Below are 20,246 nucleotides of genomic sequence, written 5' to 3'. Positions count from 1 at the left end.
TCTGATATTGTGGGCTTGTATGGACGAGGTGTATGTTTCTATTTTGTTCGAATACAGGATGTACTGCATGTGTCGTAACAGACGGTGTCTGATGGTGTTGAATTTAGCAAAAGATTGTCACATATGGAACACAATGAATTATACGTCTATGTATATATATACACAGTAAAGCTTCCATTATTTTAGGCTTTATTCGCCTTTCAAACGTCACGTGCTTGTGTTGGCCAGGACCACCTGGCTGGCCTTTTTTTATTTGATTTGTATTCAGAGGCCAAACACCTGTCAGACATAATGCCATTCCTGGATTATCCTTTTTGTTTTTGAAGTGATTTATTTATTGTAGATTGTAAAGAAGTGTAACAGATTGTTCTATTTTAGGTGACAGTGATTTTTACATTCAACACAGCTGTTGAGAACACTGTTAATGGCTAGGATGGCACAGGCAGTTCAGACAAATGGAGAAACTCAAGCAAGGGATTGATCCATACTGTATTAAATCTGTTTGGCAGATTGTACAATCAAAAAAAAAGAGTTGTCAAGTGTCTCTGTTGAAGCTGTATGAGGAGATTGCATGCAAGAAAATTTTAACATGTCGCTCCTGCTGCCAGAGCAGGATTGTCTCTCTCCACTAGAGGGAACTCCTCGCATATATATCCAGGCCAGTGTTGCTTTCTCTCTGCCTGCCCAAATTGTGCAGCTGACCCTTTTTAACATGTGTTTACCAAAGAGACACATAAGGGATCACTTTCCTCTCACATTCTTTTATGGTTGTGTCACACACTTATCTCTTTAAAGCCAGGGCTATGCATTTACAGGTGAAGGACGCACAAGGACCGTGATGCAACTTCTATAGCATGTCAGCTGTTTAATATTGTACCTGGGATCAAGGATGGTTTATTTATGGCAATGTTCAGCTCTCAGCAATGAGGCGGAAAAATGTGTAAAACTTTAGCGTAAATGTTGTCAGAAGACAGTATAGACCTACCTGGTTCAAAACGCCCAAAATAGTGTCAATTTTCAAAAATAATCAATTCTAATAATAACGTTTGAGGCTTTTTCAACATTATTTAAAAACATTTTAAATAAAAATTTGGTTCATACATTAAAATGACATAGTTTGTTCATAGAAAAAGACCTTGTGAGAGGATATGTGTCTTGAGGATTCATAGGATTTTAATTATTACAATATAAAATAGCAAACGTTCACCCTTTAGATGCTGAATCAATCAGATTTACCTAGTATTCAGACTCTTGGTGTTTTATGCAATAAAACAGAATCCACCTTTTGAAATGTATTTTAAATAACTAATCATTTAGGCTGTAATAATACCTAATCAACATTACCAGCATTTAAAGCAAAATACTTAAATGGTCTGTGTCCCTTTGGGGGACTTAAGACTTTTCCCCCAAAAGACTTAAAACCTCTGTGACCCAATGACTAGTAATCACTTGACACTTTACTACTTTCCTTCATAAATTGTGTGATTTTGCAGTGTTTAAATGCTTTTCAAAAATAACCCCCCGAGGAAATGTGTAGCTGTTTTGCAATATAGTAGGAACGATGAATATATCAGGAGTGTGTATTTGTGTTGACACTCATCCTGACTGTGCAGCCCGTTATCATGTAAATGATGCGGGACGGGCCGCTGTGTCATGCCCTTTTAAGAAAAATGAGAAATAGTCAGGAGTGACGTCTGCTGCGCACAGAGGCCGGAGGCAAACTGACACTTGCGGAGCGGCGAGAGACAGCGAGCAAGAGACGGTGAGTGCCAAACTTTGCTAGATGCTAAATGCGGTCAAATAAGTCATTTGCGTTGGAGCACATTGCGTCGACACCTGCGGGGCAATAAGCAAATACAGCAGAGTGCACGGTGTGTGTTTTATCTGTCGGATAAATGGGAAGAATTGTCCGCAAGTACAAACCGGAGTGTGCACTCCCATTTTAGTCAAGGCCAGGCGGAAGGGCAGGTAACGTTAGCTATCTGCTGTGTCTTTGCCGAGCAAATACATCGTAATGCGGGTTCGTTTAAAATCTGTCATGCCCGGTTGACGTTTGAATTAAGAAGAGAGCTTGAGCTTGCAGCACGTTTATGACGGGTTAGCTGTGTTTTGATTATACGCCGAGGAAAGGAATGTGTCGGCTGGTTAGCTCGCTAGCTAACGAGCCGCAGCTAGCGGTTAGTGAAGTGTCGGCGGCCCTTACCAGGCAGTTAAAGCTAGCTAGTTAGCGGCATTTTGCTAACAAGCTTGATAACGGGACTTAGAATGGTTGCTGGTTTGAAATCAGATTGTTTATGGACAGATGCTGGCCTCACTTGCCTGGATTATAGATTACGGCATTTTAAGGATTTATCTGTAATCGGGTTTATGATTTGAACAGAATTTGATTAATGTTGTGGAAGCTAATGTTGTAATCACACATCGACGGAGTGTTGGCTGCTTCGCTGTCATAGTCAGAGCCACAGATTGCAGGCTTAGGATGACCTGGAGTGATAAGCATATGCCACTGCCGTAAGCATATTAGGTAGATTCACAGTGAGATAACCCAAGAGCTGAAATGACATTTTCTTGTCTGTGTCCAAGCTTTGTGTCTGTCCAAGCCTGTTGGAGGCTATTTCTGCTGCAGGGAGAGTGATGAGAAACAGGAAAGGTGTGCACTCTGTCTTCAAACTATAAACACACAGCTGGTCAGTTTTATTATTAACATATTATCACAGTTTCCAGATCAAGCAGAGCTTTTCGTTTAAACAGGCTGATTGTAAGGTGCTGTTGTTTTTTTTATGTATTCTATGTTAAATGGCACACATGCCTCATCCTGCGCCCTGAACCTTATAGCAGCCTTGGTTTAAAGATGAGTTACAGCCTATTAACTCCACCCTCCTCCTTCCTCTTCTTAACAAGAAAGCATGCAAGCCTGCTGTCTGGAGCCCTGAACAGGAACAGAGACTGGAAGAGGTTATTTTAGTAGGTAGCTACTCCTTTTCCATCCTATCAGCATGAAGTCTTCTCGCGCTTTGGAAAGAGGATGTGGTTACAGGTCAAGGCCCCAGTGACACAGATGCATTTGGCTGAGAGTGTTTGTCAGTTACAGGTCTTTGTCATAATTATGTCACAGTAAAGTTTTGTGTGCTAAGTTGCAGTTTTGGTCTGACTAATGGGGACATTTAAGGTTGATCTGAAAAAGAGATGCACAATCTCTACAGTTAGTTAATGGGATCATTTTTTATTTTATGTTCTTGATGTGGGTCATTTTATAAAATAGTTTCAAAAGATTTAGGGATAAAATTAGTTACAACCTGGTTACTTGGAAGTCTTAATCCTCTGAATGAAGTTAAGAACTGTTTTTGCCTCACCCGAGGAGTTCTCTTAAGATCACACTTTGAAAACTGGCAAAGATTAATTTTACAGGCTTGTAAATTCCTGATTTCCTAGGGAAGTTTTCTTGCCACAGCTACTTAATTTGGCACTAATTATAGTAAGTTAAAGACAGGGGTCAAATGATGCACTTCAAACTAATTCATTCTAATTAATTGTTTAGTTAGTTGGACTCAGCAGGTACCATTTGATGTATTAAAAACATCTGTGAGGTAGTTAAATGCCCTGAAGACTCCCTATAACTTGTGTCAATAATAATAATAATAATAATTATCTCTTTCCCTTATTTTGTAAAGACATTACTAGGATATATGTGGGAATTGACTTCACACACACCGACACATATTTTATTGCCAGTTTTCTGTAGTCATTTGAGTTATACCTCTAATACCCCGTTCACACTGGGGAAAAAATGTGGCTTAAGCAGGATTCGGGCGCATCCAGATCAATCCAGATGTGTTTTTTTCTGAGTGTGAACACCTCGAATCAGGCTGCATCCAGCTTAAAGGCTGTCTGGGCTCAATCCTACTCTAGCTGGAATGACTTTCTCCAGTGTGAATGGGGCCTAAGGTTTGTGTTTGAACAAGGTTCATTTACCTTCAGTCTGAAAGTAAATGAGTAACCATAAGCTTATCAAATTAAAAAAAAACACTTTAGGCGGAACTATATATCACCTTGTTTTTTTCCCCACCCATAAACCATAAGTGGGTGTTAACTCATTGTAGCTCCTGTAATTGGGTTGTGGGTTAACAAGAAAACAGATGCATACACAAGTTGGTATCGTGCTTCTGGCTTAACCAACGGATGCGTGCATTTTTTTCTCACCATCCGCACACAGTGGAAGATAAAGAGGGTAGCTGCCAATCATCCCATCCTGCTGAGTCAGATGCTGTGACAGCTACATTGCTTAATAGAACAGGAAATAGTTGATGTTGTAGTTTAGTTGTAGATCTCATGTTCTTTAAATTCAGTTTTGCAATTTATCCAGACACCCGGTCGCTGCATGCTCCTGCTACCAGCAGCACCTAATCCAATTTCCAGCCTTAGATGGATACATACCTTTGGCTGTAGAGGGTGAGTGATGCAGTGATGTCATGGAGGAGCATGTTTTCTGTGGCATGTGGCTTTCCCTCGCTCCTTATTTGCTGGGGTTACTACGAGAGCAGAGGAACGGTGGTGGTGTGTTTGTTTTGTTGGGAATGACAGTGTGTAGTTGAGTGGAAAGAGAGGTTTGGTTTTAAAGCCTGATGTCCTTAAATGGCCGTGTGTGTGTGTGCAATGCAGCTGGATGGGAGTACAGTGCTGTGTGTAGTTTTCTTAGTGTGAAAGTTTGTGGAGACCAGCTGTCAGAAGAAGACTATCAGCTCATCACTTAGTTTCCCCTCTCCATTTAACGGGTTTCAGTTACAGTTGGAGAACTTGAAGAAATAATAGGGGCATTGCCAGCTATTGAATATCGGGTGGAGTTTGTTTGGGTCATAATCGGTAAGGTCATTTGTGTTGGTCAAGGTGGTGTTTGTGTCTTGATTGAGCTCAATCACTTCACTGTGTGAGAATGAGCTAAGAAATGTTGCCACTTCACTCCTACTATCTAATACAATCTTTTCATATTATCAATGTTATTGCTCACACATCATCTAAAATCCTTATTGCAGTTTTTTAACATGCAGGGAAAAAAATCTGTGACCATCAACAGTGTTTTTGAATGTCGCTGCCTTTTGCTGTGCTAAGCAACCACAATTTCATAAAGGAAACCAACCCCCCTTCCTCAGTATCAACCTGTGATGCATGTAGGACTTTTTTTGTTTATTGAAAACAACTGGAAACGTGATTTTCAGTCACAAACTTCCATCATGCTCTCAGCTACCATGGTGCAAATTTTACATGCACTGTATTTACACAGCAATGGGATAGCACTTGCTATGCAAACACCTATAGACATGCATAAGATCTTAGACCTCTAATGTCTTTTCCTACTAACTACGAACTGCATTTGTCACAGTGCAGGCCTCAGATGTTTTGTTGAAGCTAGGGTCAGTACTTCTACACATGCAACATGACGTGCACATAGCTGACAAGAAAGGGCCTAGTCTAAATCTAAGTGTGACATTGTGTAGATTTATATGTCTTTATATGACACGCACATGACTGTGTGCTTTAGTGTTTACATGAGTGTGCAGCAGCTTGTGTTTGCTTTGCACTCATCCATCCTTGTTCTTTCTTTTTACAAATAGTGGCTCCTCCCTAATTGTGCAGGGAGAACTTCTCTTTGTGAGTAGAGGATTAAGGAATATGAATTATTCACAGTCTGTGCTTCATATCCCTCGCGGTCACTATTTCTGATTGAAGTTGGAGGTCCTTAGTCCTTTGCCCAACCCCTCCTGAGAATTTCAGTGGAGTCTGCTGTAAAAAGAACAGTGTAGGAAGGAATCATCTGCTTCCCAGAATGGCTGACGATTAGCTTCTGATGGTTTGCAAAAAAGCATTGATTATCAAGTGAGGCAACACTGTCCTTCCTAGGACCCAATTTTAACATAAGCCACGTTCTGATTTTCAGCAGCCTTTTCAACCCTCCAGAATTAAAAGCTTCTACTTAAAGGACCAAGGATCATTAAAACACACACTAGCAGTCCCCTGAAAGTATTTAAAGAAACCTGATGTTTAAGATTTTCCTCAGGGAAATTTAGGTTATAGTGTTAATTAAGCATTTTTGACGTAACTATAGTAGACCCTAAAAGACAAAGACATTGCCAATTATAGGACATTTACCTATTTACAGTGAAACACTTGGTAATAAAGGGCTGAAGACTTGATTATATATAAATTATTATGATTATTTGATGAGGTTGGAAATAAAGCACTTTTTATTGGATTTTGATATGAAGCTGGGTTGTCAACAAGGAATCAGGAATCCCTACTTTGCCCTGCTTCAAATCAACCCTAGCATCTCTGTGGCTCTGTAGTGACCCAGTTGGCTAGCCCATTTGACTTAACGCCACAACGTGTGCCAATGATCCGAAGCCTCTACGTTCCTTAAAGGGATATTCCAGTGATTTCACAATTTCCTCACTATTGCAGTTTCCACTTCCTTCAGCTGTTCCCTGTCATTAGTCAAAGAGACAGACACTTTATGTTTTGTTTTACAAACACCAGAAATGAGTGACTAAAAAATTTGACATCAGGGTGTGTTTTGGTGTGCGAATGCCAGATGATTATGTCATTTGGAGGAATATCTGCCAGATCCATGTATCATCTCCCCTTCAGCTCCCCCTACACACATACACACCACAGCTGGTTTGTGTTAGAAAGGGGTCACATACTCTTCACCTCCTCCACCCTAAAGCAGCTCCACTTATGGGTGTTACCTCCATTGTTGTGCTGCTTCTTGTCCATAACCTCCAGGAATGACTAGAATCCTTCCTTTCTGGAGTAGAAAAACTCAGACCAGACTGGGAAAATTCTTTTGTCCTGCTTGAATACAGAGTTACTCTGTGCAGAAATTGACTTTTTTTCCTGCTGTCTTTTTCTACACATTTTCTCATTTTGCTTGTCCCTTATTTATGTTTTCAACAGACTGTTGGGCTGTCCAGTTAAGCAATCCCGCCATGCGTGAATACAAGCTAGTGGTGTTAGGCTCTGGAGGTGTGGGCAAGTCCGCTCTGGTGAGTATGCCCTCTTGAACCCCTTCCCACCCCCCTGCAGTGTGTTTCCTAAAGACTTTGTAGATAATTGTCAATGAAACAGCAAGACACCTTACAAGTTTTTAGAAGGAAACTATAAAAGAAGGTAAGGTAAGTCAGCAAGTATAATTTTAGTAAAAAAAGAACGTGCAGATACTTCTACTTTCTGGTTCTGCTTTGACTATAGAGATAGAGACTTGCCTTTGTTGTCCAGTCAACACATTGACTGGACAGTTTTTGTACAAAATAGCTGTTTTTGCATAACCTCCATTTGTCGGTTTATTTTTGCCGAGATTCTACAGCCATCCCAGTCGTAAGCTTGCCATATTCTAGCTGTAAAAATGGACCAGGTTTCGGTAAAAAACTTTAATACATCAATCCATGGCAGTTTTCAGCTGGGTTCCTTTTTTATTTTTTGTATTTTATTTTTTAGATTGATGGAGAACAGAAACAAAACTTCACCTGTAATGTATTTTGTCAATGATGTCTGTGAAATGTTGCATGCCCTGCTTAGCTAACCTCAACCAGGTGTCAAAGACAGGTTAATCCCTCAAACAGGGAGGATTAAGATGTTATGTGAACCTGGTCTACCCCTAATGTAAACCTGCCACCATGCACAGTGCTTCAAATAGTGCAGTGCAAACTTTTGGCTTTACATTTCCATGTGTGACTCTCTTGGCTAGACCATAACACCTTCATAAACATCCTCATTCATGATCTCCTATCTAGTCGTGATGAATGTAGACTGACACAGTGCTGGGAGACGATTTAACTGCATTTACAGTTATGGCTGCTTTGTTCCTCTACTCAGGAGGTCACATTGATCTGATGTTTGGTATTCTCTCTGCCTTCTCTTGCAGACAGTTCAGTTTGTACAGGGAATCTTTGTGGAAAAATATGACCCTACAATAGAAGACTCGTACAGAAAGGTGAGTGTCCCTTGAGAAGTGGAGAGGGAGAGGCTGAGTACTGGCCTGAAATGAGCTGATTGCTAGCAGCTGCTCTGCAGGTTCACGTCATTATATTGTTCTTGCGAATTCTCTCATCTGTCTCCCCTAGTCCCTAAATTTTCCTCTGTTTTTGTTTTTCATTCTTGTAGTTTTTGTCTTTATACTGTATTCTTTGCCTGTTTTTCTCCTCCATGTAAGCTGTGTATCATTGCCTGTGTTTTAAACAACTGCAACATCTATTCTAGCTGGTTCTAGCTGGTTTGGATGTTGAATGATTTACCCCATTTCTTTATACAGTGCACAGGATTTTTTCCTTTATATAGGTGAATATGATGCACTTAGTCTTCATCTCATGTTTCTTCTTTTTTCTTTTTTTTTACAGCAAGTTGAGGTAGATGGGCAGCAATGTATGCTTGAAATTCTCGACACAGCCGGCACAGTAAGTGGACTCCACAGCACTGAAATCTCTTAAATACCCAGCCCTACACACCCTTGCCTGGTGCTCTGTGTAGACATTCCTGAATCACTTTACAGAAACCTAAATTGGAGTCAATTATAAAACTCTTTCTTCCAGGAAAGTAATTTATTTTGAAGAAATTCTAGGCTGACTCAGAAAAACTACATTTGATACAAGATGTGACTGCATGGCAGGCATCTTCAAATAACAAAGCATGTTTCATTACACTGCAGTCGCTGAAAAGGAATTGCAATAGGTAATCTGAGTAGTACTAAGTACTTATTCGCACTGTGTACATTGCAAACACATTACAACACGCATCTGTTTTTAGTTAAATATCAATCAGTACTTCTGTGTGTGTACAGAAGCCCGCACTGCCCAATTGTAATGGAAAAAACCTGATGGGGGTCTAAGATTTTTCCTGCACTGTTTGAGCATTGTTTCAGTATCCACCTGGGACCTTAAAGGTAGGGTAGGAGTTTTTGAAAACTCAGTGAGAGTCAGCCAGATTTGAAAAGTAAAACACACGCCCCCTTTCTCTCGGCGCTCACCCCGAAGCCACGCCCCCCAATCACATGGACCCGCATTGCCTGAATACGAGCTGCGGCCTGTGACTTCGGCCATCATGCACGTACCTCTGGTGCGCGCAGAGCAGGAAGAGTGACAACCAGCCAATAACCCGGGCAGGGTCCACCCGGAGGATTGGCTGATGTTTTTACCATTTGATAGCTTCCACAGATGATTAATATTCTTCGTTTTAATGCGAAACTGCCTAACTAATTGGTTGCTATTGGATTGTAAAGAGAAGTTACACTAATATAACAAAAAGTGCATTAGAATGAAATCTCGAACCCTACCTTTAAAATAAGTGTTTTTTTTTTTAATGATGTCTCATAATGGTGAAAGAGGTTAATCTTACTCAAGCTAATGTTTTAAAAATGCTTCAAATGTCCACATCCTTTAGTTTTTAATAAAGAGAAACTTGGTCTTTCAGCTCAGTGTATACATACTGCATCTCTGAACACACTAGTACACACAAGTAATTTCCAGCAACAGCCATGCTAAATATATGATTAATCCAAAGGTATTCAAGCTCCATGACAGAGCTCATGGCCTTTCCCTCCTCTCATTTTCCCCTGTGTAGGAACAATTTACAGCAATGAGAGACCTGTACATGAAGAATGGCCAAGGCTTTGCCCTGGTATACTCTATCACAGCACAGTCCACCTTCAACGACCTCCAAGACCTGAGAGAACAGATTCTACGAGTAAAGGACACAGAGGATGTAAGTGTACAGTATGCATGCCTGGTTTTACTAACATTTTGTTCTATCTCATTTCTCATTTTATTACATTTTCATAATGGTTGTTGAACAGGTTGTAGATGGAGAAGAGTACAGATTAAGCGCTCTGTGTTCGTGGGCTCAGCCGCCTACATTGTTCAGGAGCCTGATCACACTGTTGCTATGAATACCATTCAACTCTATAATCACTGCATCTTATGCCACTAATTACAAATTTGTATTACCACAACGTAAGACAGGTTGTGTCAAAAGCTTTGTTTACTCTACTTAGTTTAGCATTAGCTGATATTAATGTCATATTTATTCCTGTGGTTTGATGATTTAATCATTGTTCACAGAGCGCTGATATTCAGCTATAGCTTCCTGTAAAGGAATATTATTGATCGACTTGGTGTTTCCTCGTGGTTTTTAGTGTGGACCACTGTACCACTGCATTCAAAGAACATGTGTCATCTCATTATTTTCCTAGCTTGTTGTTTGTCAGTCACACATTTCCATTTTTCTGTATCTGCTAAATGGTAAAGCTGTTCTAGTGAGTTAGCCTTCCATCCCTTTCTGGTAGAGCTGATAGTGCGTCAGCAGGAATTTAGATGCCCTTTTTTGGTGATCTCTGGAGGGAATGAATGTTACCATAACCCTCTGTCTTACTCTCTCCCTCCCCCTTTCTCTCCCTCATTCTCTGTTCCTTGTCAGCCATCTGTAAAGTCTTCTACTGCGGAAGTTTTGTACCATTCTCTTTCACTATCTGTGCCAGTATATTCTTCTGCTTTGTTGTTTTGACTGGCCTTTTCAGCGCCTGTTGCTTCTCTTCTCTTTGGCTTGCCTTGTGGTCTTACTGTGGTCTGGCGCTCTGTGTGGGTGATTGGACTGTCAGGGGTGATGTGCAAGGAAAGCCTCCGCTCATCAAAAACACACTGGATTGTGAAGCTGTGGTGCTTCATTAGAGCATACGTGGTTTGGGAACTGAGGTTAGCCTCAGGCTAACAGATGGATTGCAGGATCAGTGGCTCCTTGACATGCAAGAAAACAGTTGTTTCTTTTCCTCTGGAAATGTGTTCCTTTGAACATATCCTCGACTTTAAAGTGTTTTGCTTATCTGGCCTCTCATGGCACCTCTGTCAGCTATTAGTTTACTAGGGATTTAAAGCTCTTACCTGCGATAGCTATGACATCTGTTTATCTTTCACTGCCCCTTGCACAAATGCACAACTAAAGAAAATGCTTAACATGTTGTTTTTGTCCAAGAGGACAGATTTCTTATTTGCAGGCAGCTTTTAAACTACTGAAGAGCTGAAGTAAAGAGAGTGGTTGCTGCTACAGCTGTTCTTATTCTCCGCTCTGCCACACACAATTGGCGGTAAAGCTGGCAAAATGTACCAATCTTTTTATAATTGTCAAGCTCAATTAAAAGGCCTTTTAATGGCTGTACATTAAACGCAGCAGGGCTGAATTCCATCTCCTTAAAAAAAAGTTGTTAGAAGTGAAAAATAAAGTGAGCAGTCACCAGTGTATTATAAGCTCACTTCCTTTACTTCCTTCCACAGTTCTTATGTAAGAGAAGTCTTATGACTTTTCCGGGCCATCTCCGTCTCTGCTTGTGTGACTAGTATGGTACTAATGCCTGACTCCATGGTTGTGACTCATTGCTTCATTTGGAGGGCTCCATTCATTTGTGCAATTCTATACTCTCCTGTTCTGGGTTCCCCGCAATCCAGTCTACAGCATGCCATTGTGGGCGGGATAGGACCTGTCTTTTGCATGTTAACATCTGAACAGATTCTCTGTGGGCTGTGTGGATTTTTCAAGTAGGCTAATGCTGCTTTCTGTGCTGCTGACATTGAACATTTTTCTTCCCTGCATACCTCTATCTTTCCACCCTTCTCTCCCTTCTTCCTATCCCAGCATGGTTCAGAGTTTGTGTTAGGAGGGCATACCACTGGTTCTCCCAGGACCCCTGGGAGAAATGTCGTTCAGCAGTCCAGTGTGAGGCTTGTTTGGATATCAAACATCAAGCAGCAACCTCTGCAGGGTTAATCTAAACATCTCGGTTTCCTGTCGTCTGCCCCACAAATGGAGAAAGAGTAGGGGAGAAAAGAAAAAGAACCCTGCAATAATCATCCTATTCTTTACATTGTCTGAAGGAGTGTGGACACACTGCTAAAATAACTGTCCCTGAAATGGTAGACATGTGGGTGGGAAAGGGTCTCAAGTAATGAGCAAGCTGGCACATGTCAGCATACCACCAAATTGCTTACAAATACCCAGTTTTTCCAGATCCACAAAACATGCCTGGGGGGCCCATTTTTGGACCAGAAGAAGGGAGTGTAGGCAGGATTTCCCATGCATAGATTTATTTACTGCAGGCCAACCACAAATAGATTTCCCCAGCTGATATATTATTGGCGCCTGTTGTACTGCATCATGAAAAACTTTCCACCAGTTGATTATGTTTGTTGCTTGGTGAACTGTACCACTAACACAAATACTCTGAGAAAACCCGTTCTCAAATGTGGGTCATGACCACTCATTTTTACACTAAGTGATTTCTTATGCTAATTGTAAACGTGACAGTATAATTCATGCCAAATGATCACACGCATGCACATGCACAGACATGGTCTTGCATTATCATGTAATTCCTAAGAGCAGCCAGAGCATGGAATTCAGCTGAAATGTTCAAAAACATTCAGGAAGGAAAGCGATGTTATCCCGGCTGGGCGGGGCTGCCATGACTTCCTCCGGGCCGACATTCTCCCTAGATAGCTGGTCAGGAAACAGCAGGCAGGATGAGACGCATCCCGACACCCTGACTGCCCTGGTTCTGCCCACTGTGACAGTCAGGGCTGAACTTTTTGCCCAGAATATCCTCTTTTTTTCCTCAGACATTTGTTTTTCTGACCTTGGTTCTTGAAACACCTGACAGAGGGCACAAAAGAAGAAGTGCAACACTGACACCAGCTGCAATTTGTTGGGTTTTTTTCTTCATTTTTGCTTGAAAAAGTCTCCTTTTTAAAGAAGCAAAAATAAAACAAAGAGCTTCTCTTGCTAGTTCATATTGCTTAATCTCCCTTGTCACTGTTGTGTAACGTAAATGATTTTATTTGGCCTTCCACGGGGGGAATTGATTTTTCTTGTTTGACTTTGTGACCTGCCACCCTGGCTTGAGATGAAAATGAATTGACTGTTAATAGTATCTCCCCTCTTGTTCTTACATTTAGGTTGGGAATATGTTTGCAAATACTGTACTTTAACTTCTCCTCAGTGCAAAACCCCACCCTTAACACTGGACCTACACAGATGTTAATATCACTGTTGTGCTCAGCAGAAGTATGTGAGCAAAGCTGCTGGGTCTACAAGCTACTACTACTACTACTACTACTACTACTACTACTACTTAGCTTAGCTGTAGTGTGAAGGGGCGAGCAGCAAACTGACATTGGATGGGTTGAGTGTCCCTGTGTGTGAGATTACGTTTTTTAAGGTGTTGAAAGGCGTTAACAATAAATGTCAGCATCCATTTATTCATATGTGTTTTTTGACACACCTTCACCTGATGGACATTTGCAACTGGCACACATTTCTCTAGCGGCGCGTGTGTGGTGTTGTACTGATGATGCTCCAGTGGACCAAAAATTCAGACGCTGCCCTGCCATAAATCATACTCGGTCACACTCAGATGGTTTTCATTTCTTGAATTCCATATCCAATTTCCCCTTTCCACTCGGAACCCTCTACTTTTCTTTATTATCTTTTGTACTGCCTCACTCATCATTTTCCTCTTAGGCCTAATTTTCTTCTCTACTTGCTCCCTTTTCTGTTTCTACCTTTTCACTATTTATTTTTATGGGCTTACAAACCTCTTGATTTAAAGTAATGTCAGACATATCTGTGTTTGACTGTGCTTGTTTTCATTTCTTCACGTTTTGCCACAATATTATTATATAAAAAGAGAAATGAGCTTTCCACTCAGCGCATAGTTGTAGGTTATGTTTACATTGCTGTTGCTGGTTTTTCAGCAGGTACAAAAAATGGCTCAACTTGATCTTTGTTATTTGCAAATTTAGTGCTAAAGTTAGGGTAGCATCCTCATGTTTTTCCCATTCCTACTTCGGATCAGACTGTATTTCATAAAAAAACTGTTGTCTTAACTCTGAGATGCATTGTGGTAAGGATGCTGCTGAAGGGTATTGGTGTTAGTTATCATGTAGTAGTAGTTTGCTTGTGTCAAAAGTAAGCCTTTTAAGCTCCAGCTTATCAGTGTGATCAATATTGCACATTTTAGAAGAATATCCCTGCTGGAAGACGGGGAATTTAGGCTTCGAGGAACATCGATTTAGGAGACAAAAAATGAGTGTGTGTGAATTAATTTACTTTATATAGATTTTTAACACAGAATAATTATGTTTGGTTGGATACATGTTGACTTAAATCTTTCTTGCCTGTCCCCAGGTGCCGATGATCCTGGTAGGGAACAAGTGCGACTTGGAGGATGAGCGTGTGGTTGGGAAGGAGCAGGGCCAAAACCTGGCCAGACAGTGGAACCACTGTGCCTTTTTAGAGTCCTCTGCTAAGTCAAAGATCAACGTCCTTGATGTGAGTGCACACACATTGTGAAAATTGTTAATTTGTTTGCGCATAACATGAAAATTATTACGTTCCCTTGTTAAACCTAGTGAACACCCTTGTGTGTGTGTGTAAATGGTGACACTAATCCATTCAGTACCTTATGTGATCACTGAAAGGCACAACAGTGGCTGCTTAAACCCATGTTAAAGGTCAGGCACTGATTTTGCTCATGGTTTTTGTCTGCTCTCCTTTAGATCTTCTATGACCTGGTCAGACAGATAAATAGGAAAACGCCAGTGGAAAAGAAGAAGGCAAAAAAGAAATCCAACTGTGTCCTCCTTTAAAGACCCCCCCTCCTCCAGCCCCTGCAGCAGCTCTGAGCCAGGTGTGTGTGTGTGTGTGTGTGTGTGTGTGTGTGTGTCTACAATTTCAAAACACATTAGTCATAAATACACATGCAGCTGGCATATTCATGAGGTCATGATTCATAGCCATGCTGTCAGGTTAATCAGTGTTATGTAATAGCCTTGATCTTCCTGTTGCATCTCGGGTGATGCTGCCTACATCAGTTGTACTTCATCATTCATCACAGGCTATTATAAGTTAGCCTGGAGCTATGTCAAGTCACATTTATTTGTCCAGGCACAAATAAATCATGTCAACAGTGTCCTTTCTGCCAAACTTCAGCACATAATGAAAACCACTGAGACCTTTGAAGGTGCAGTTAGGAGTGAGAGCCCCCCCTCCAGACAGCGGGGAGTACAACAGAGGCTGGATGTTTTTTTGAAAAAAAAAAAAGTGTCTGTACTCTGGATAAATTAGTATTCGTATCTGAAGCGGACCTCTTCCATGTGACAGAGGAAGTGACACATCCTATACTTTCTGCTATAAACAGCTACAGTAGGCATCCACTTACAGGTCTTAGTATTTCAGCTATATTAATGAGGTGTGGGTCCAGTAAATGTTTCACGACATGCTACCATTTCTTGAGTCACCCATTGGAAGTGTGATTTGCTTTCATTTGCATTTTCTTCTTACATTTTTATCACTGGTTCATGAGTGAGTCACGGTATGGGAGCAGGAATCAAACCTCAGACCTCAGCAAACGGTTATGTCTGAGAAAATCCTGATCTGTCATCATTTTCGATCAGAATCACTTCTTTTTTTTATCATTTTGTCAGTACTTGGTAATGAGGAAGTTTGAAGAAAGTCTTACTCAGGCAAACAGACTAATATTGGCTGTGATCATTCATTTTACTTGTTTGTTGCTTGAGAAGAGTAGGAAGAAGCTGAATCCTTTTTTATAAATGCTAATAGTGACATTTTGTCCTTTTTTAAATTTATGATGTACATTGTTTTAGGATCTACACATAGAGGACAACATATCTACAGTATTTAAATATCCTAATATGTTAGGTAAATGTTATAGGTAGGTATGTATATAGAGGAATATCTAAAAAATACAGCTTAAATCAAATATCAAGGTAATTTATTACATAAGGTATCCTTAACGCTGTTAATACCAGTATCATACTATTACTTTTAAAATGCTCTTCAGCACAGAAAGAAATACCATAACTGTACTGCTATGAACGGTGTTAGACCTCTCTGCATGGATATATATATATATCATAAACATGTATAACATCAGACTTCTAATTTTAAATAGTAGCTCTACTCTAGGTCAAAGTTCACATCCACAATGAGCTCCTGATAAGACCGAACAGCAGTTAACCCATCCCTCAACGAATTAGAAGGTCAAAGTAAGGAATGTTTCCACCCTGATGTGGAAAGTTTCCCTCACAATGGCTTTAGGTATAGTCAGTTGAGGAAATCTTGTGAGATCTTATGATGTGCAGCCAGACTCACATGCAGATTAGAGGCAGGCCTCCATGTTTCCAAACACTAATAAGCGCAGAATGCTTGAAACTAGCTTTGCATAAATGTGTCATTTGACCTTTTTTTAAAGGCCAGAGTGCTTGTACCTGCTTGCCTTTGTAGTCTTTAAATAAATAGTAAAGTGGGTGGAATAGTGTGCACTCTTGGACAGTATCTCTTTGAAAGCATTTAAATGTACGTGGTGATGGAAGTAATAAAAAAAACTTGGCAAAAAAAGGTCACATTCTGAGAAGCTGCTGTGCAAAGGAGACATAATTGTCAGCTTTTGTAACGCTACAAATAATGAAACATCTTTTTTGTGCTGGTTGGACTGTGTTGTTATTGTGGTAGCCTTTTTTTGATGCTCTTGCTGCCTACGTTTTTGGCAATGTGCGGTTTGACCTACACTGCATTTGGTCGTAACAATAATAATAATCCACTTATGTTAAAGGATACGGTCCTTTTTTCTGAAAAGACAATTTTGTCTTGAATTCCCTGCTTGCTCTCTGCTTGGTACGACATGAGCATTTTGCGCAAATGTGAACTGCTTCTCCTTATCCCACGTACTGTACTTTTTTGAAAATGTTTTACTCTTAGTCATTGTTCCCTGCATCTTGATAGAAATAGCTCAAACATAGCTAGAAGTAAAAAGAATTCAGTCACATCTTTGTGCAGTAAAGGTTATAAAGCTGCCAGTCATTTAAAAACTGCGTCTGCACATCATCCCTGAAATCAAACATCAGCACCTAAAACTCATGCAGGTCTGGTAGTTTTTAAAACAGGATATTAAAAAAAATCAGACTGGTTGGTCTTTATGCATTGTGCCAGAAATGAAGAATTGGTAGATTGAAACTTGTAATTAAATAATGTTTATAGACATAAAAGAAGTAGGCTTAGTGTTGTTAAGATATTAACATGGGTGGAGCTGAACACTTCAGTTTACAAGAATTCTTTTTTTATTTGTCAGTTCTTTGTCAAAATGCTAAAAGACCTTGTGTTTTCAGAGCCAAACCTCAGTGTGCATGCCAGCTCTACCTTCTTTAGCTACTTCTAAACTTTTCCGGGTGGGGGAATAAAACTTTGATATTACCGATAACAGCGGATTAGTGATACAGACAGTGCCATTGTGCCCGGCCCAGACACCAGGGTTACTAAACCACCCACTGCGTTCCTCGTCTGAATCCATCTGTGTTGGTCAGTTAGAGGTCCACAGTGTGTGTGTGAAAGTAGGGCCTCTGTCAGCATGCCCCGGGGCGGTGTCTGCACCCCTCACTCCCCCTCCAACCAACACCAAACCCGTTCACACGCTGGCCAGCCCAATGAACCAGCACTAACGGGATTTCTGCCTCGCTGTTCCACTGCTCACAACTCACAACAAGAAAGAGAGAAGGGTTACAGTGCCAGCCACAGACAGGACACACACACACAGTTAATGGGACATTACACTTTGTTGGCCGCTTTCCAGAATGCTGACCTCATGCGCTATGAACTACAAATTTCTGGTTCAAACTGTCACTGTAGTCAGTGGGACAGAAACTTTTAGGGAGGTGATATCTGATATGATAGCCCATTGATTCTCAGACTAATCTATTTGTGGTGATTTGTTGTATACATTGTGTTTTTAAGAAGTCACACATGCCTCCATGCCGGTCATTCCAATAACTGTGTGTAGAATATATAATTGATCTTTTTAAACTTTAATAGCTAGAAGTCGATTTGGATGTCACCCTAATGGGCAATGAGAGACCTCATGATTTTCAAACCACAAATGTTTTGACCTGTCATAGCTATAACCAGTAATAGTAATTATGGCTGCATTCCAATTCCTGCAGTAAGAGCTTGCATGGCTCTGGACCTCAAACACCTAAATAGAACAAGATCTGTACCTTTCCTGAAATCACAGGTCTGCTGTGAAAATGGTCTATTAGACTCCACCTTTGCGCCTCAAAGCCAATTTCTGCACTGCTGCATTGCAGCATGGTCTCCAAATTAATTTCAGAGTTACCTGGGACTTTACAAAACAGTGCATGTAGTCACTTGTCCACACTCAGACTTTGATGTTTATTAAAAGCCGGGGGTGTTAGAACTGCCCACCAGAGGCTCTCACACACCTTGATGTAATTACAAGACTACGAGCAGCACTGTCAAATCGGTCTGAACAAAGCGAGCATCAGACGTAGCTGCACTAAGCACCAAGTGTGCCACAGCGATAGGACAGTGAGATCTGACTGCTGGCAATGGAGCCAGACAGATATTTTCCAACGCTGCACCTGATCACTCTTCAACCATCCCAGTAAGTGCTTGGCCAATTCCCCCTTTGCCATCTATGAGTGTCTGTGTCAGCAGGATGGATCGCTGCGTTATGACCCATGGAAGCTGAAGTTGTGAAAGTAGTTTTTACTCACAGCTTCTTCAGCTTGTTCTGCAAGTGGCTGAGAAAAACAATGGCAGTAGTTGCACTACTAAAAACATTTAGTGCATATTTGTGTGGTTTTCAGGTGAAATATATTTTTCATAGGGTAGTAAACCTCGAAAGAAAAAACAGTTTGATGAATGGTGCTAAATTTGAGTCAGTGCATGTAAACAGCAGGACATAGTAAAATGTCAAGTGTGATATAAGGTGACTCAGATCTCACTCACACATTAGTATTTACAGTGTCATACTCTCTTTTTGTTGACCTTTAATTTGAGTCTTTATCTTCAGTCTGATGATTTGTCCTCCTACACACTGCCTTCTTATTCATAGTGATGTAAAAACACGTGTAATGCCATTAAACGGCCATTAGAGGGCATCAACACTTAGTAGATATTTAAGTGGAATATGAGCATAGTAAGTGTAGTGAGGACCTAACCAGTGTGCTGTCTTGCAGAAATGCTGTAATGAAGAACTGTTGCCCTGATTGGAACGTGCCAGCATTCCAACAGCCCCGCCCCCTCCCTCCATCAGCCATAAAACGGTGAATCAACTGAACCGACCGAACTGCTCCTATCAAAGATGAGGATGATCCACACGAGAGAATAAAAGAAAGAGAGAAAGAAAAGACAGTAAGAAAGTGAGGGAGAGAAGACTCTGGTCTCTTGCCTCCATGGATATTCCTCTGTGTCTCAGTTTCAGTGTGAACCCTGAATGGACAGTTTCCACTTCTGCACCAACAAACAGCACCACAAACTGATGATGATAAACTGCAGCAAAGCCTCTGAAAGTTAAAATATAGTGTCCATGAGCTGACTACATGGCCAGAGAGCAGTCCCTTTCTTTTCATTTTTGACAGTTTAACAAAAAGAAAATAACAGCTTTCAAGAAGGAAAACAAAGTTAGAACTTGGATTCAGTATTTTTCATCTTTTTCAATATTGTATTTGAAAGACATGGAAGTCAACCTCTTTAGTTGTATGATTATAAATATTCTTCAAAAATGAGCATGAAAAAAAAGCATCAGTTATTACGTGTAGATGTTTTCAAGTGAAATCAAGTGGAAAAGTGAGAATTTTTTTATAGCCATACACCTATTCTCCATGCCTGTCATGTCAGTGATGATAGATCAAGGTCTATAATATGTATTATTATTTTTATTATATATTTTTTTCTTTGTTCGCCCTGTTGTTCATGGACTTCTCTTCTGCAGATATCTCTCTCTGATGTGACTTAATTTTATACTCAGTCACTGGGATTTCATAGCTCCCATAATATATTCTAATGCCATTTTTTGCATAATAATGCTTCAGAAAAAAATGGGTCTTTTATAGAAGAAATATGGGGAAAAATAAGGATTGATTTCTATGTCTCTTGAAGCTGAAATATATTATACTAAACCAACTCTAATAATGCTTCTTGTGTTTTTCTGTCAATGATGTTCCAGCTTTTATGGATTATTAAAGTACATTTTAGTACATTTTCATTATACTGGTCAATGTATTTTTGTGAATTAAACTTTTATTCAAAGTGGATTTGACTTATTTGGAACAGAAATAAGAACTGTGAGCATTAAATAATTCAGTAAAAGTAGCCTGTGTGGGTCAGTAGAGGTAGTACAGTAT

At 40.4% G+C, this 20,246-nt stretch overlaps 1 protein-coding gene across 4 annotated transcripts; it reads left to right on the top strand.

The window, feature by feature from the left end:
- Positions 1 to 1,614: 1,614 nt before the first annotated feature.
- On the top strand, positions 1,615 to 20,025 carry LOC114435559 (ras-related protein Rap-1A-like). 4 transcript variants are annotated; one of them, XM_028405315.1, is made up of 8 exons: positions 1,615 to 1,762; positions 6,949 to 7,037; positions 7,916 to 7,984; positions 8,388 to 8,444; positions 9,607 to 9,747; positions 14,215 to 14,358; positions 14,586 to 14,716; positions 19,080 to 20,025. In XM_028405315.1, the coding sequence occupies exons 2-7, from the start codon at positions 6,981 to 6,983 to the stop codon at positions 14,673 to 14,675; spliced, it is 558 nt and encodes a 185-aa protein (XP_028261116.1). In that variant the 5' UTR covers positions 1,615 to 1,762; positions 6,949 to 6,980; the 3' UTR covers positions 14,676 to 14,716; positions 19,080 to 20,025. The 4 variants fall into 4 exon arrangements, with proteins under 4 accessions (XP_028261116.1, XP_028261118.1, XP_028261117.1 ...); XM_028405317.1 differs by lacking the exon at positions 1,615 to 1,762 and adding an exon at positions 1,910 to 1,968; XM_028405316.1 differs by lacking the exon at positions 1,615 to 1,762 and adding an exon at positions 4,313 to 4,449.
- The last annotated feature ends 221 nt before the right edge of the window (positions 20,026 to 20,246 follow it).

The sequence above is a fragment of the Parambassis ranga genome, chromosome 5, assembly GCF_900634625.1.
Source record: "Parambassis ranga chromosome 5, fParRan2.1, whole genome shotgun sequence".
Taxonomy (NCBI): Eukaryota; Metazoa; Chordata; class Actinopteri; family Ambassidae; genus Parambassis; species Parambassis ranga.
This window is presented reverse-complemented; position numbering and strand designations above follow the sequence as displayed.

Coding starts and splice junctions, on each gene's coding strand:
- LOC114435559 (XM_028405315.1), top strand. CDS start 6,981: ATGCGTGAATACAAGCTAGTGGTGTTAGGCTCTGGAGGTGTGGGCAAG. Junction 7,985..8,387: donor TAGAAGACTCGTACAGAAAG/GTGAGTGTCCCT, acceptor TTTTTTTTACAG/CAAGTTGAGGTAGATGGGCA. Junction 8,445..9,606: donor TTCTCGACACAGCCGGCACA/GTAAGTGGACTC, acceptor TCCCCTGTGTAG/GAACAATTTACAGCAATGAG.